We start from the raw sequence: 18,204 nt of genomic DNA on the forward strand, positions 1-18,204 counted from the left end.
TGGTGTGTTGTTTGTAAACAAAGTTCGTATTAGCTTCTAATTTTTCAAACAAATAACTAAATAAATAAACAAAAAAAAGTGGTCAGAGAAAAAAATGAGAGCAGGAGACCTGAGTTCGAATTATGGACTAGGTAGAAATTTTTATTCGCCACTTTAGTTTACATGTCATGCACATCATGTTGGGTGGAGAGTAATGTAGTGACCTGTTCTTGTGCAGGTGCTCCTGAGCGCAGTGATCGCAGCTGCAGTGGCCAGGCCTGGATCGCTGGAGGCTGTACAATCGACCATCCCAGACGTTGCATCCTCAAAGGCGCCAACAGCGAAGACAATCAACAATCCCAACCAAGAGGCAAATGTTGATGGCAAGAACACAGTTAGAATCACCAGAAGTCTCCATAACCCTGTACGAGGCACTTTCGAAACGCCTAGACTCACCAACCCCATACTGCCTAACAGTTCTCCCATCAGTGACAGTAGCAATGACTCTACCAGCACTCGGTTTGTTGACAATCCCCACATCGGTCTTCCGTTTGGAACCGTGTTGCCTCTACCTGATCCTCCAGGTCGATCTCAAGTCTCACCAACTACTAACACTGCAGATGCTTCGACTACTTTTAAAGTACGAATAGACAGCCCTCATGTTGGCCTTCCTGCTGACAGTCCCATTTCTGCTTCACCTGCCAGTACCACTATTGTCAGCAGTCCAATAACTGATTTCCAGACTGATACCTCACCTGAAGGAGCCTTTGGCAGTTCCCTTTACAATATTCTTACTGAGGTAGCTTCGATGGATGATGGTCCTAACAAACGTTCGACTGGTAGTTCTCCTGCCAGCTTAACTGTCAACAGCGGTGCTGTCCATTCCAGCAGCCAGCCCAAAAGTCAGTCTGTTAACGTCAGTCCAGATCCCCCAAACGCTTTCACTCCCAACAGTTTCCCCACTCATAGTACCCTTGTTTTCTTTCCTGTCAGTAGCCCCATTTCAAATCCTCCTAGCACTGCTGGTTTACCTTTGAAAAGCGGCTCTAATAATTTTCCGACCAACAACGGCAATATTGATTTTCTTGTAAGTAATCCCTTCAGCGTATTCCTCGGCAAAACTGTCAGTCCCAAATTCTTCTCTAAAAACCCATTTTCGATTTTGCCCTCCACTAGTAGCCAAGTTCAATTTTTTCACAGTCTTCCAATCAACAGTGTTACAGGCAATCCTCAAAGCCATATTCCCATTAACACTGTCTCATTTGGTTTCCCCAGCAGTAGCCCCAAAACTTGTCCTCTGAAAAATATTGCTTTCCTTATGAAGAACCCTCCTCACAGCGTTACTGCAAACATTCCCACTTCAGTAGCTCCAGTAACTAGCCGCTCCAACAGTGTTCTAGTCAATAGTGCCAGCGTACTCCTGTATAGCAATACTGTGCCACTTGGAAATGTCGTCAACACGGCTCAAGGTCCTGTCCTCGTTGGCGGACCCTCGAATTTCGCCATTTTTCCACAACAGCCATCACTGGATGACATCAGTCAGGTATTGCACTAACCTCTCACCTACCACAGTCAAATGGTAATTGCTTTGTCTTCTGCAGAGAATACATGCATAATCTATTGTCTAAAATAGTGAAAGAAGTTAACTTGTGATCTTAATTAGTCAAGCAATAACATACTTAGCCGGCCGGTGTGGCCGTGCGGTTCTAGGAACTTCAGTCTGGAACCGCCTGACTGCTACGGTCGCAGGTTCGAATCCAGCCTCGGGCATGGATGTGTGTGATGTCCTTAGTTAGGTTTAAGTAGTTCTAAGTTCTAGGGGACTGATGACCACAGGTGTTAAGTCCCATAGTGCTCAGAGCCATTTGAACCATTTGATTTGATAACATACTTAACATTTCAAAGACATCTTTCTCTCTTAGAAGTCGCTATATATGACGACGTGCTATTATTGTACTTCATCATTACGAAATTTTCAAGCGCTTCAAAAACTGATATCGTAGCTACCGTATTATTTTACTTTCTTCAGCAGCATTCTAATTCTGTATGCATACGAACGACCAAGAGTAGAAAATTTATCTGCTTGGTTAGTTGTATCGTTTGCTACTTCTTCATAACTCGTTCTTTCCCTCACTTTAAATGACAGTCTTTGTTCGCAGATGCTGTATAAATTGATGGATTGTAACGTATTTACTTAGATCTATTTAACAGAATTTCTTTAAAGTGGAACATAATATACCGGGTGACTCAGAAACAAAAGAACAGATTTCAGTTGTTTGTTACAGACAAAGTATAAAAGATAGAAAGACACTGCGCATGTCGCTGGATAGAGAAAGGTTCAAAGTTTTGTCATAGCTGCGCTGTTGCTTGGCTGTGGTTTAGTGTTTGTGGGTACATAAAACTTGGATCCTTCCTCTGTGCAGTAACGTGCGCAATGTGTTTCATTCTTTAATTGTCTGCCTGTAACAAACAACTGAAATCTGTTCTCTCTTTCTGAATCACCCCGTACTATCGTTCCTATCAATAACAAATTGATTTATAAAGTGCAATTATGGGAAACGATTAAAAGCACCTGCATGTTAACGCAGTTTTAGTTTCTGAGCTGCTGTTGTTTCGTCCTTTGCTTCCTCATGTATTCCGTTTACGTTTGTACATTGCTATCTGCTTAAGTATTGAGGACTGCCAAAATTTTAAATACACATAGACCATGGTAAACGGGAATATCAAGCAATTTATTCAAGCTACAGACTCATTTCGATAAACTAGATTGCTTTCATTTTTCTCAATTTGTTATTGTGGACCAGCTGTCAGTTTTGTTTACAGCAGTCAGGAATTTACACACACGGTCTTTCAAGAAATTATCTTAATTGGAGACTACCGATGCAAATGAACACATACACTCCTGGAAATGGAAAAAAGAACACATTGACACCGGTGTGTCAGACCCACCATACTTGCTCCGGACACTGCGAGAGGGCTGTACAAGCAATGATCACATGCACGGCACAGCGGACACACCAGGAACCGCGGTGTTGGCCGTCGAATGGCGCTAGCTGCGCAGCATTTGTGCACCGCCGCCGTCAGTGTCAGCCAGTTTGCCGTGGCATACGGAGCTCCATCGCAGTCTTTAACACTGGTAGCATGCCGCGACAGCGTGGACGTGAACCGTATGTGCAGTTGACGGACTTTGAGCGAGGGCGTATAGTGGGCATGCGGGAGGCCGGGTGGACGTACCGCCGAATTGCTCAACACGCGGGGCGTGAGGTCTCCACAGTACATCGATGTTGTCGCCAGTGGTCGGCGGAAGGTGCACGTGCCCGTCGACCTGGGACCGGACCGCAGCGACGCACGGATGCACGCCAAGACCATAGGTTCCTACGCAGTGCCGTAGGGGACCGCACCGCCACTTCCCAGCAAATTAGGGACACTGTTGCTCCTGGGGTATCGGCGAGGACCATTCGCAACCGTCTCCATCAAGCTGGGCTACGGTCCCGCACACCGTTAGGCCGTCTTCCGCTCACGCCCCAACATCGTGCAGCCCGCCTCCAGTGGTGTCGCGACAGGCGTGAATGGAGGGACGAATGGAGAAGTGTCGTCTTCAGCGATGAGAGTCGCTTCTGCCTTGGTGCCAATGATGGTCGTATGCGTGTTAGGCGCCGTGCAGGTGAGCGCCACAATCAGGACTGCATACGACCGAGGCACACAGGGCCAACACCCGGCATCATGGTGTGGGGAGCGATCTCCTACACTGGCCGTACACCTCTGGTGATCGTCGAGGGGACACTGAATAGTGCACGGTACATCCAAACCGTCATCGAACCCATCGTTCTACCATTTCTAGACCGGCAAGGGAACTTGCTGTTCCAACAGGACAATGCACGTCCGCATGTATCCCGTGCCACCCAACGTGCTCTAGAAGGTGTAAGTCAACTACCCTGGCCACCAAGGTCTCCGGATCTGTCCCCCATTGAGCATGTTTGGGACTGGATGAAGCGTCGTCTCACGCGGTCTGCACGTCCAGCACGAACGCTGGTCCAACTGAGGCGCCAGGTGGAAATGGCATGGCAAGCCGTTCCACAGGACTAATCCAGCATCTCTACGATCGTCTCCATGGGAGAATAGCAGCCTGCATTGCTGCGAAAGGTGGATATACACTGTACTAGTGCCGACATTGTGCATGCTCTGTTGCCTGTGTCTATGTGCCTGTGGTTCTGTCATTGTGATCATGTGATGTATCTGACCCCAGGAATGTGTCAATAAAGTTTCCCCTTCCTGGGACAATGAATTCACGGTGTTCTTATTTCAATTTCCAGGAGTGTAAAAGTAACGTAGAGGGCCGTGGCTTCATACATAAAGTAAGTAACGGACAGTAGGACAGACGAAGCGTGTCTGAGGATCAGCGAGAAGTGAAGTGGAAAACCACAGATATGATTGGCTATGACAAAGGGTAGTTCCTTCTTAGACACTGATTTTTTTAAGAAACCTATGATTCTTCTTATCTGTCTCTTCAGTATTCTTTTTTGTAGTAATGTCGGAGGTTCTGAAGTATACAGACTTTCAGACAGGGTCATTGACAGGTAATATCTTAGATTGTTCTTAATTCCAATTGTTTTTGCATTAAAGTGTTCGTCATTAGGTCGTATTTAAACCCCATTTTCATTACTCTTCTAGAGTTCCCTCTTCTGTTTAGTTTGGTTTATGAAGATGTTGAGGTTCTAAATAAATAAACAAGAAGAAAACAAAAACTATGGTAGTAGGGAAGACAAAAGAAGATGGTAATGTTAATATTAAACTGGAAGCTGATTTTCTAGAGCAGTCACTGACGACAATAAATGTATCATAGATATATAGAGTGAAGAACAGCCTTGGCAAAGGAATTTACTAACAGACAATCATATAAGCCTAGAAAGTAGGAAAAAGTTTGCCAAAACTTTTGTCTGGAGTGTCTTAACATACGGATATGAAGCGTGGATTCTGGGAAAGGCAGATAAAGAGAGACTGGAAGCAATGGAAATGTGAATATAGAGAAGAATGACGAAAACAAGCTGGGTAGATAGAAAAAGTAATGAACAGGTTTTAAGAGCAGTGAACGAGAAAAGAAAGCTGCCAAATTATATATGAAGAAGAAAATCAAAAATGATAGGGCACATAATGAGACACAACCAGTTTCTAAAGAATGTATTTGAAGGAAATGTTTTAGGGAAAAAACCAAGAGGCAGTCCAAGAGAAACTTACTTTAATAACATCAAAAAAGATATGGAGATAAAATCGTATGATGAATTGAACAGGATGACAATGGAGAGAGGGACGTGACTAAATCGACAAGGCATGCTCTTAAGTTTATGATGGTGATGACGATGAAGTTCTTCAGCTGATCATTCACTACTGGCCATTAAAATTGCTACACCAAGAAGAAATGCAGATGATAAACGGACAAATATATTATACTAGACCTCACACCTGATTAAATTTTCACGCAATTCGGGTGCATACATCCTGAGAAATCAATACCCAGAACAACCACCTCTGGCCGTAATAACGGCCTTCATACGCATTGAGTCAAACAGAGCTTGGCTGGCGTGTACAGGTACAGCTGCCCATGCAGCTTCGACACGATACCACAGTCCATCAAGAGTAGTCACTGGCGTATTGCGACGATCCAGTTGCTCGCCCACCATTGACCAGACGTTTTCAATTGGTGAGAGATCTTGTGAATGTGCTGGCCAGGGCAGCAGTCGAACATTTTCTGTATCCAGAATGGCCCGTACAGGACCTACAACATGCGGACGTACATTATCCTGCTGAAATGTAGGGTTTCGCAGGGATCGAAGGAAGGGTAGAGCCACGTGTCTTAACACATCTGAAATGTAACGTACACTGTTGAAAGTGCCGTGAATGCGAGCAAGAGGTGGCAGAGACGTGTAACCAATGGCAACACATAGCATCACGCCAGGCGATAACGGCAGTATGGTGATGACGAATACACGCATCCAATGTGAATTCAAGGCGGTTTCGCCAAACACGGATGCGACCATCATGATGCTGTAAAAAGAGCCTGGATTCATCCGAAAATATGGCGTTTTGCAATTCGTGCGCCCAGGTTCATCGTTGAATACACCATCGCAAGCGCTCCTTTCTGTGATGCAGCGTCAAGGGTAATGGCAGCCGTGGTCTCCGAGCTGGTAGTCCATGCTGCTGCAAACGTCGTCGAACTGTTCGTGCAGATGGTTGTTGTCTTGCAGAAGTCCGCATCTGTTGACTCAGGCATCTAGACGTGGCTGCACGATCCGTTACAGCCATGCGGATAACATACCTGTCATCTCGACTGCTAGTGATACGAGGCCGTTGAGATCCACAACGGCGTTCCGTATTACTCTCCTGAACCCACCGATTCCATTTTCTGCTAACAGCCATTGGATCCTGACAGCGCGAGCAGCAATGTCGCGATTCGATAATCCGCAATCGTGATAGGCTACAGTCCGACCTTTATCAAAGTCGGAAACGTGATGGTACGCATTATCCTCCTTGCACGAGGCATCACAACAACGTTTCAGCAGGCAACGCCGGTCAACTGCTGTTTGTGTATGAGAAATCGGTTGGAAACTTACCTCATATCAGCACGTTGTAGGTGTCGCCACCGGGGCCAACCTTATGTGTATGCTCTGAAAAGCGAAAGATTTGCATATCACAGCATCTTCTTCCTGTCGGTTAAATTTCGCGTCTGTAGCACGTCATCTTCGTCGTATAGCAATTTTAATGGCCAGTAATGTACATGTCTTTGCTGTCATTTTTTCTGAGAACTGATATCAGATTTTCACGCTATTGCGTTGACGTACTCTTTTGACTAAACGGTACTTGCAGACTGAACTCTAAATCATCCAGGATGTCAGCTTGTGGGATTGCCCAGTGACTGTCGTTGCGTGATATCAGATAATCACAGAGAGCTTAACACACGAGAGTAATGTTCTGTTTATAGTAGATTACTTCAGTTTCGTGTTTTAAAACTAGTTCAAGAAATGGTTTTTCCGATTCTCTGTCAGTTTTGTCCGCAACCAAGCTGAGATGTAAAGATTTCATAGGGTTCTCTTGTAACAATTATTAATTTATAGCCTAGTAACACGACATTATATTGGCAGTTATTTCTTCATCGTAAGGTATTGTGTTACTGTCATCTTGGAATGTTCCTTCTCGTGTGTCACCTCGGAGCCATCATAAAATGGGTCTGTGTCCTGTACTTGGCCATAGTCAAATCCCTTGCAGTCTTAGCACCTTGTAGGGTATGAGAGAAATATCAGTAGGCAGAATGGTTGACTGCGCAGCAAGTATGAAGAAACACTTCCTTGGCTGTTGTGGAATCAGAAACGCAGTGGTAACTGCAGAGTATTCAGTCAGCAGAATACATACAGTCGAAGCAGGCAGTGATCCTGAAGTGCTGACCCTGAATGGCGCTGCTTCGGCAGCTCATCATGTGACAGTGGGCGACAGCCACCACTGCATGGACGCCACACCGGAATGGTGCAGTGTCAGCACATCTGGAGCCGCAGAAAAGGAACCCACGACAAATACAGGGCCTGCAACGAACGTGTGACATCACACTAGTCGCCCGCCGTACATCGCTAGCGCTCGGTTCCATGCATGGCCCACTAAATTTCTTAACTTTGTTATTGAAAGCTTGCATGTAATGCACAATAAAAAATTATTAAATTCATCTGAAATAGTAACTCACTCCCAGCCAGAGACGGCCGCTTGCACTCATAAGACCTGTAGCGTCACGTACAGTGACACAAGCCACATTCCCCATATATCTCGTTGGCCGCATACAGAAAACAGGATGGCAGTTGCAGAAGTCAAGCAGGTAAACCGGCTTCGCTGTTAGGCGTAAGTGTAGCAGCCATCCAGAAACTCAAAGTGGGATGGATACAAGAAGAACCCCAGCGCAGGCTGCACACCAAAGACACCCTTTACAAGTATGGATTCCAGGCGGTAAGGATCGGGTTCTGGAAAGGGGTAACCACACTAGCTGTAGTTCCAGTCCAGAAGCTTTTGCCACGCTGGCTCAGCTCTTCTCTGCCCGAAGCATCAGGATTACACCGACAGTACACTGGCCCATCTGCACACGGATTGTCAAGTCGACTAGACAACAGTCCTCCTTCTTTTAGAAGATCCTGTCCATTGTATTGCAGACTGCTATTAACTCTGTTAATTACTTAAACATTAAATTTTATATTTTTACGTTTATATACTCTTTTCGTCCCAGCCGATTTTACACTGATCCAGTCCAGTTCACCATCTCTGATGGCTAGTTTCAGTAGTGAGTAGTTGCTTTCCAGGGTGAGCCAGTCTTTCAATATATGGTGGACAGGTAGCCCAGAAGGGTGTTAGGTTTTGTGCCATAGACAGGTGTAAGCCGCACAAACCAGAATTAGCAGCAAGATGGTTCTTGAAGTGGATGTACTTGTTACTGTGATTTTATGATAGTAACAGCTGTGACACTGGTGTGGTGTATGTGTAGGAGCATTTTCTGCGCACTAACATGCCCCTCCAACCCTGCTGTGGACTTGTCCAGACAACTGCATAAACCGGGATCCATGAAATTCAGAAAGCTCAGGTTTTTACCAGGAAGTAACTCCAAGCGTTTGTCAGGCAATTGCACTACCTGATATGCTAGTTTCAGAATTGTAGTCTTGATACAGTTACTGGCACCTGAGATTTGACCCCGAAATATCACACGTAGCATTTATATACCGCTACTTTCTAGCTCTAACTGTTCTGCTCCCTTATGAGGCCCCTGCTCGTATGTTCCATGGCCATCCTTCTGCTCTTGTCCCTTCTAAAAATACTTTCATTTCACATGTCCCTAAGGCTGTGTGGATCGCCTGGGACGGGCATGTAGTTACTTGTACTTAGTGGCTGCATTGCAGATCATCAGTAGACCAACCGCATATCCAGTATCTCGAACCAGCCCTGCATTGAACTTAAATTTTGGTTAACAGAACTGGAGGTCGTTGTTACGTAACTTGCTCTACTGTTAACCCCCGCACCATTATGGTTTTATTGAACATTCCCTGTTCCAGATTGTCTAGCTGCCATTCCGTCAGGGTTCTGGTACCCTCCGCCTCTATCTGCATCTGTATTAGCGTGTCGTTGAGTCCCATACATGTCATCAGCATCTAATGCTTTGAATAACACCCTTAACAGTCTACCTCCAGCAACTATCTACCTCAGCTTCTCAGCTTCCGTCGTTTTAGTGTGCGTGGCACCAAATCCATGGTCCTGGAGGCACTCACAAGAGAGACGATGCACCAGGTACTAATTGTGTACCTCGCTTGATACTCCAATCTTCCCGGATGTCCGGAATAATTCCGAGAAAAACTTCATCCAGGTTTCGCACCTCGGTTCTTACTTCCCAAGCATTATCCGTTAATCCCAACATCCACTGGTGATTGGTCAAAACAATGTTATCCTGCCTGGATGAAAGCACCTCTCCTTCCGCAGATCGTTTCTGCAAGATGTTCACACGCTTGCCTGCAGAGGTGCACCATTTCCTTGTGAAGTTCCACACTGGCTCACTATTTTCTCCCACCGAAAGTTTCACTATCTGAAAACGAAATGGCATTGTGCGTCACGCACTACTTTGTATAGCGGTTGGCCTTTAATCCCACATATTTTTGAATTCTAAGGTACAACAACGAATTACAGTAAAGCTTTCCAATCACTGTGGTGATTGTTCGATTAGTTATCAATTTTCCTATCATTCAGAATACCTGTTCACTGGGTTGATGGCTGGTGTGGAGGAGTTCTAGTGTAAGCAGCAATCGATAACAGGTACTGCGTGGCTGAAGCGGCCATTATTTGTAAGGGCTCGCTCCTGTGTAACTATCAAAAGATGCGATGTATCCTGACGTAGGGAGTCAATACATCGCATTTCTGTCCCTTGCATTGGAATCGTGCTGGCAGCAAGCTGGCCCTACTGCCTACAAATTGTTAGGTGGGCCAGGAAAGTCATGGCGTAACACACATCACATGAGGTGTTGCTCTGCTGACTTATTCCAAAACGTCTGTTGAAGAAGCAAGATAATTTCCAAGGAAGTGTTGGCGCAACACAGTTCAGGTGAGGTATTACTCTGCTGACTTGTTCCAAAATGTCTGTTGTTCGAGCGAGATAATTTCCAGGAATGTGTTGGCGTAACACAGATATTTTTGAGGTATTGCTCTGCAGACTTATTCCAAAGTCTGTTGGTGGAGAGAGATAATTTCCAGGAAAGGTTTGGCGTAACACCGATCACATGAGCTATTGCTCTGCTGACTTGTTCCAAAAAGTCTGTTGATGGAACGAGATAAGTTCCAGGAAATGTGAGTAGTAAAGCAACTTAAATCACTTAATAAAGGCAAGTCTTCTGACCCAGACTGTATATCAATTACGTTCCTTTCGGAGTGTGCTGATGCATTAGCTCCACACTTAACAGTCATATACAACCGTCAAACAGGTTACACCAATATTCAAGAAAGATAGTAGGAGTAACCCACTAAATTACAGGACCATATCGTTAACGTCCATATGCAGCAGGATTTTAGGACATATATTCTGTTCGAATGTAATGAATTACCTCGAAGTAAACGGTCTATAGACACACAGTGAACATGGGTTCAAAAAATATCGATCTTGTGAAACACAACTAGCTCTTTATTCGCATCAAGTTCTGAGTGCTACTGACCAGGGATTTCAGATCGATTGCGTATTTCTGGATTTCCGGATGGCTTTTGACACTGTACCACACAAACGGCTCTTAGTGAAACTGCGTGCTTATGGAATATCGTCTCAGTTGTACGACTGGATCTGTGATTTCCGGTCAAACAGGTCACAGTTCGTTGTAATTGACGGAAAGTTATCGAGTGAAACAGAAGTGATTTCAGGCGTTCCCCAAGGTAGTGTTATAGGTCCTTTGCTCTTCCTTATATATACAAACGATTTAGGAGACAATCTGAGCAGCCGTCTTCGGTTGTTTGCAGATGACGCTGTCGTTTATCGACTAATAAAGTCATCAGAAGACCAAAACAAACTGCAAAACGATTTAGAAGAAATATCGGAATGGTGCGAAAAGTGGCAGTTGACCTTAAGTAACGAAAAGTGATAGGTCGTCGACATGAGTGCTAAAAGTAATCGGTTAAACTTCGGTTACACGATAAATCAGTCTAATCTAAAAGCCGTAAATTCAACTAAATACCTAGGAATTACAACTACGAACAGTTTAAATTGGAAGGACCACGTGCAAAATGTTGTTGGGAAGGCTAACCAAAGACTGCTTTTTATTGGCAGGACACTTAGAAAATGTAAAAGGCCTACTAAGGAAATTGCCTACGCTTGTCCGTCCTCTTTCAGAATACTGTTGCGCGATGTCAGATACTTAGCACATAGGAGTGACGGAGTACACCGAAAAAGTTCAAAGAAAGGCAGCACGTTTTGTATTATCGCGAAATATGGGAGAGACTGTCACAGAAATGATACAGGATTTGGGATGGACATCATTAAAAGAAAGGCGTTTTTCGTTGCCACGGAATCTTCTCACGAAATTCCAATCACCAACTTTCTCCTCCAAATGCGAAAATATTTTGTTAACACCGACTTACATAGGGAGGAACGATCACAAAGATAACAATAGGGAAATCAGAGCTCGTGCGGAAAGATATGGGTTTTCGTTCTTTCCGCGCGCTGTACGAGATTGGAATAATAGAGAATTGTAAAGGTGGTTCGATGAACCCTCTGCCAGGCACTTAAATGTGATTTGCAGAGTATCAATGTAGATGTAGACGAAAGTGTAGGCGTAACACAGACCACATGAGGTATTGCTATGATGACTTGTTCTAACAAGTCTGTTGGTGGAGCGAGATAATTTTTATGGACTGCTGCAGCCTCATGTAATGTAATGGTTGCGAACCTTACTCTGGACATAAAGACAGGGGTAAGATAGTCGCTTCTTCTATATCACTAACCAGTGACCTGTACCAATTGAACTATTTTCAAAAGACCCTCAGTTCCGTCGACTGGATTGCAAAACAAGCACCGAAAACAGTCAGTACACCGTCTACAGCTGATTTGTAGCATCTCTTTGGCAAACAAATCTTAATAAGCCTATAGTTAAAAGGGAGGACACACGCAGAAGTAAAGGATTTTTTTGTGTAAGAGATCTTGCCAGAACCTCTCATTGTTATCAAACGCCAATTCCATCCAAGCTTATGTAGTTAAAAGGGAGGACACACACAGAAATAAAGGATTTTTTTGTGTAAGAGATCTTGCTACCACCCCTCATTGTTATCAAACGTCAATTCCAGCCAAGCTTATGTCTCCTCTTCTAATATATCTCTGTCCACCTAAATAATTCTTGTTTAGTCAGTGACAAACATTCTTGCAAACTCTGGTGATGGGCTATCTGACCATTGAGAATCGTTCACTCATTGCTTCCTATACGCAAAGCCGGCCGCTGTGACCGAGCAGTTCTAGGAGCTTCAGTCCAGAACCGCGTTGCTGCTACGATCGCAGGTTCGAATCCTGCCGCGGGCAAGGATGTATGTGATGGCCTTAGGTTAGTTAGGTTTAAATAGTTCTAAGTTCTAGGGGACTGAGGACCTCTAATGTTAAGTCCCATAGCGCTCAGAGCCATTTGAACCTGTACGCAATGTTTTTAGAATCTCATCTCCTACCCCAGAACACTTCCTAGGAAATACAAACCCTGAATGTCTTTCTGGTATAAAGCCCTCAAGTGTTCCAGGCAAGACGGAGAAAGGCAAATACTTGTTACCCTAGACAATGAAACCCGAGATCACCTGACAGTAATCTCATGTGATGGTCTCGCGCTTCTCATGCGACGGCGACATAGTTCCTGTTTTGCGTTTTCCAACGCCGTGCTCTGTAGAGGAGCGCGGACAGGAAGGCGGGTTCAGATACCGGTCTGGCACACAGTTTTAAAGTACCCAAGATACTTCTTAGATCGTCAGAGCAACAATATATTAGGCATTTCCTAGTCCTGTTTCTGTTCCGCTTCTTAAAAAGTTTCAAATATGACTTATTGGGACACATTGCTTCCAATAACACTTTATTGTCTACTTTACATGCTCGATGTCGGACACAATATGATGCTATCATTGCAGATTATAAGAATGAATAGTTATCTGTCCAGTATGTTGTTTTCTGTTTCTTCTCTTCCCGTGTGCTGTACTCGGGATGTTGTTTGAGTACTGCAGTCACCGACTCGTGGACTTAGCGTTACTGAGTATCATGGTTCCCAAGCTCATTTCCGGCCGGGCCGGGAATTCTCTCCGCTCGGGACCGCGCGTGTGTGGTGTTTTCATCATAAAGTTGCCGAATCGGGGTGAAATAAAAAAGTGCACCAGGCGGTCGAACTCCTTGAAAAGGGACTCCTTGCGGAAAACGACATACGCACTTTTTTGTGTACTGCACTACCAGAAAATCCCAAACCGATAGAGTAAGATGTTACAAATCGTTTTTAGTTGCACTGATCAGTAACAGTATCAGCCACGGAAGTAGCAAGTTCTCTGTTTTGTCTATTCAGTACGCGATAGTTGACTATCAGTGATTGCAAGTGTTTTCACGAAGAAAATTATTTCTTAGGCTCGTGCTCACTCTGCTGTCCTTTCTGGTTCCAAGGCCCTGAAGATAATGTAGAAATTATCCAATCACGGTTCATTGTCGGACTCGATGTGCTTGCGCTGTTGCCGTCGTGTTCTCACTTGATATAATGTTCGTCGCTGGCAGCGCAGCTCTCTTCCTCTCACACTTGTTGACCATTAAATAATTATTTTAATCACTCTGCAATCAGACCCACCCGGGTAGTCGTGCGTTATAAGGCGCTGCTTCTCGGAGGGGCAGTCGCGCCGGCCCCGTATCGAATCCGGCGACAGGAAAGCGTACGTATGCCCTGTAAACTAATGTTTGCAAATCTGTAGTTATTAAAACCGAGTCTGCGAGAGCGTTGTGTCTGTATCTCTGTTGGAACACGCTGATCTCCAAAACTACTATACAAATTTTCGTTGGGCTTTCGTAGGTTACTTGAGCTTAACGTGGGGAATCCTATACCTTTAAGTCATCAAAATAGTCGTGTCTGTCTGTTTGTTTGAACACACTAATCTCAAAAACTACTAGACGAATTTTCATGATGTTTCTTGAGGCAACATACTGTCTTAATTTCATTCGACTCACGGAAAAAAATAACATCGAAATTAAAAGTTTTATCTTGTTAAAGTGACATGATGATGATGAAGTTCCATACTCCGTAACAGAGCGTAGGGGACTATGTGGGAGACCCGCACCGCCGTACTAGGCAAGGTCCTAGTGGAGGTGGTTTGCTGTTGCCTTCCTCCGACCGAAATGGGGATGAATGATGATGATCAAGACGACACACAACACCCAGTCATCTCGAGGGAGGTGGAAATCCATGACCCCGCCGGGAAATCGAACACGGGACCCCGTGCTCTGTAAGACCACGAACTGTGGACTAAAGTGACATAGGGAAACACATTTACTATGTGGAAAAGCTGTTTGCTCTTTGTGAAATTTCCCCTTTGTATATAAAGAATGACAGTGCTGGAAATACTCTTACGTTATTTGATACAGAAATAGCTGATTAAAACTCAACGTACTCAGACAGTTTCCTCTTTACTTATTCTGATCATCACTAAACTGACACACAATATTTTAGCGCAACGCAGTCTCACTTTCAATATTCCCTAAAAAAGAATGGCCCTGACTAACAATAACCTATACCTTTCATGAATCATTTACCTCACAAAAATCTTCGTTAATCGAGCTACTGCAATACAGTGAGCTCCAATACTCCCAGCTAAATAAAAGATTCTAACTACTGTAGGCACTAATTACTGATAGGCATAGTTAGCAAATGAAAGATTTTCATAGAGAACAAACAATGTATTTGCCTTAATAGTGTTCAAAATTCATTATATATATATATATATATATATATATATATATATATATATATATATATATATATATATCCAGTCTTAGAAATTTCCTTTTCCTGGCGGACACACGTCCAGATCGTCCACTCATAGTAACCTCTCAAAACTCTGGCATCTCTCTCCAGTCGGCCGGTGTGGCCGAGCGGTTGTAGGCGCCACAGCCTGGAACCGCGCGACTGCTACGGTCGCAGGCTCGAATCCTGCCTCCGGCATGGATGTGTGTGACGTCCTTATGTTAGTTAGGTTTAAGTAGTTCTAAGTTCTAGGGGACTGATGATCTCAGAAGTTAAGTCACATAGTGATCTCTCTGCCTCGCTTCCCTCCCCCGAGGCCTTTTGCACTCACCTCCTCACTCCCTCTCGTGTCTGCCCTGTCCCCCTTTTGAGTCCTCTCCCTCCATCGGTCCCCCCCCCCCACTACGTTTTTCCCCTCCTCCCTCCTTTTTCCCCCTCATCTGTCCAGGTCCCGACCCCCCCCCCCCCCCCAAATCTGCCCTTGTCTGTGGTGTGTCACCTTCCTGCCAACATTTTAGTGCAGTGTTTTCAAGTGAGTGTTAAGTATTGTGCATCTCTTCCAAAGTGTAGCGAACTGAAAACATACTGTCACTGGGTATGATTTATATAATCTTTGGCGAACAGAAACCAGACTGTCACCGTGTTTTTGGATTGTTTGTCTACTATTTTACCTGTCTGCTTCCCGTGTATTTTATTAGCACCGCCAAACCTTTGTTTTATGTTTTAACTTCCACAATTTTCCTCCATTTTTCAATTTAAGTCACCGTTTTATCGCTTGCTTTTATTGCCATCTTTTTCTTATGTTTTAAAAACTCTGTAGGCTTAAGAGCGGCGTACTAAGCTGCTGCCAGCCAGCCTGCTTTGGGGGGAATCGAAAACTAATAAAGGGAAAAAAACCGTTACTATGCAGTCCTACTCATGACTAATGCTACAATGATTGGAAGTCCATAGTACTACTACGAATTCGTTACATCACTATGTATAATAAAACTAAAATCTCGCCAAAAGGATTATCAGTTACACTAGGCACTACACCTTGAATGAAATGGAAACTGTTAAGCAAAAGAGAAAAACTGCTATAATCAAGCCATTTTATCATTTATGTCGAGCATAGTCATTAGATTGAAGCATGCTCCAAAGTTGTGTGTTTCGTCGTTAGTGCTACGAATAAGTAATACTCCAGAGTAGCAGATTACAGTGGAGGATGCAATTATCGTTTGTACGTAAATACCCACTTACGAGTTGACATATTTAGAAATGCAGCTCGTCTGCTGAGCTGAGTGAGTGACCGAGCTCAGGCCTACCCTCGTGACGTATGCAAAGTGGGCTTCGCCTTCCAAGCTGTGACGGCAGGTGCCCAACAGGACTCCTGATTGGCCAGCACTGGTGGCTTTTGGGAATGCCTACTAGGGAAATAGTACCGGAGCTATGGGGCGAAAACGCCTGAAGCACGGAAGCAGTATGGCAGGCTGCTTGGGGGCCACTGCGCCATATACCAAGTAAGATTACAGCGAATCGTACTCTGATACGACTTTGCAGTGCCTATGTTGTTAAGAAGAACGATAGAACGTTCCTAGAGACATGCATGCAAGTCAGTTGGAGTACAGCATCATAAAGTGGGGCTTCTGAGTTCGAGGCTAGTCTGACACAAATTTTTTAATTGTAGTCATTCCATTGCACAGATGATAGTCCACATTTGCAAGTGGGAATTTATTTTATGTAATTGCCGGCCGGTGTGGCCGAGCGGTTCTAGACGCTTCAGTCTAGAACCGCACGACCGCTTCGGTCGTAGGTTCCAATCCTGCCTCGGGCATGGATGTGTGTGACGTCCTTATGTTAGTTAGGTTTAAGTAGTTCTGAGTTCTAGGGGACTGATGACCTCAGACGTTAAGTCACATAGTGCTCAAAGCCATTTTTTTATGTAATTCATCGATCTTACTTCGATGCGCGCGGGGTTAACAGTGCACTCTGTGCGCTAACAGCAGTGGTTCCAAAGGCTGTATACCAGAACCAGCTTTCGCTCTTTACCCTTTTGTCTCAAATGGTTTCAACAACAGAAAGAAGACGCTACTCAGCAAGTACAGTAATCACAGACAGCTAGAGTAAACAGTGTCTCTAAAGACGAAATTCGAAAGAGAAAGGCGCCAATGTGATCGAAAAATGGTATCATTTACAATTACTCCCCAGAACGTACTGCCCGGGGTTATCCAGCCCGCAGTGTCATGTGACGTTACTGGTTCCCCGTTTCTTTGTGCAGGTACTGGCAGCGCAGAAAGTCCCGGGGGGAGCTGCTGCCACAGCATCCGCGGGCCTTACTTCCAGCCGTGCCACCAACGCGTCTCCAGTCACCATCTTCTTCGCTGGACTGCCGTCGAGCCTCGATAGCTCTCGTTCCCACTAGCAAGCACTTCCGTGGCTCTCCCCAGCTCTGCGCACGCCAACGAAGGGGCGGTAGTGTGCGCCTGCGGCCAGCGAGCGAAGGCACTTTGCGGAATACTGAATGCACACCTGATGCCGTCAGAGTAAGAACGATGGAGACGTGAAAGAACGACGTGGAAAACATCTCTGTTATAGTCATGATGAACAAAATGTATTGTACCCTTACTGTACTGTCTAATTTACATGTGACTGATTATATTTATTCTGCCAACTATACAGAAGTTTCTGATGCCTTCACACGTTTTCTTCCATAAATATAGCTTTTCTTCCAACAATTTCGGCACTCATTTATTTGTTGAAGACAGAAGTGTCAAAAACTAGTGTAAATGCATTGAGAGCACCAATGAGCAATACAAAAAAGCGCAACATTTAGCAGCCTCTGCCAGTTTGATGATGGTGGTAACTCGACAATAAAAAGAAAAGAAATGAGGAGCCATGATCGTATATCTCGAAGAGACAGCTGTACGCTACTACCAGTGACCAAACGTGTCCACCTTGGCTTTGGAGATATGTTTAGTAGTACATACGAGGTGACTGAAAAGCCCGCATCTATCTACGCCACTTCGATAATGACTGCAGGTGTGAGCCCATGCTGGTTAAACCCTTTAGTTGGCTGTGGGATGTGAGACAGCTCAAGGAGAGATTTTGAAGTGCCTTTACACAGGGTACACTCGAACTTCTCCAAAAAAAGTTTCAGAGTTTGGAGATAATTTGGACCTCTTTTTATAGTAACGCATCGTCCCCACATATAATTTAATCTTTCGCCAAAGATGTCTGA

General features: G+C 44.6%; 1 protein-coding gene across 1 annotated transcript in view; it reads left to right on the forward strand.

Moving 5' to 3' along the window:
* LOC126355479 (probable serine/threonine-protein kinase nek3) overlaps nucleotides 1-17,640 on the forward strand; it is a 36,265-nt gene extending 18,625 nt beyond the window's left edge. The window contains exons 2-3 of the mRNA XM_050005795.1: nucleotides 218-1,522; nucleotides 17,245-17,640. Coding sequence (XP_049861752.1) covers nucleotides 218-1,522; nucleotides 17,245-17,388 — 1,449 coding nt within the window. The 3' untranslated portion in view covers nucleotides 17,389-17,640. The remainder of the gene's footprint in view (nucleotides 1-217; nucleotides 1,523-17,244) is intronic.
* The last annotated feature ends 564 nt before the right edge of the window (nucleotides 17,641-18,204 follow it).

The sequence above is a fragment of the Schistocerca gregaria genome, chromosome 3 (assembly GCF_023897955.1).
Source record: "Schistocerca gregaria isolate iqSchGreg1 chromosome 3, iqSchGreg1.2, whole genome shotgun sequence".
NCBI lineage: Eukaryota > Metazoa > Arthropoda > Insecta > Orthoptera > Acrididae > Schistocerca > Schistocerca gregaria.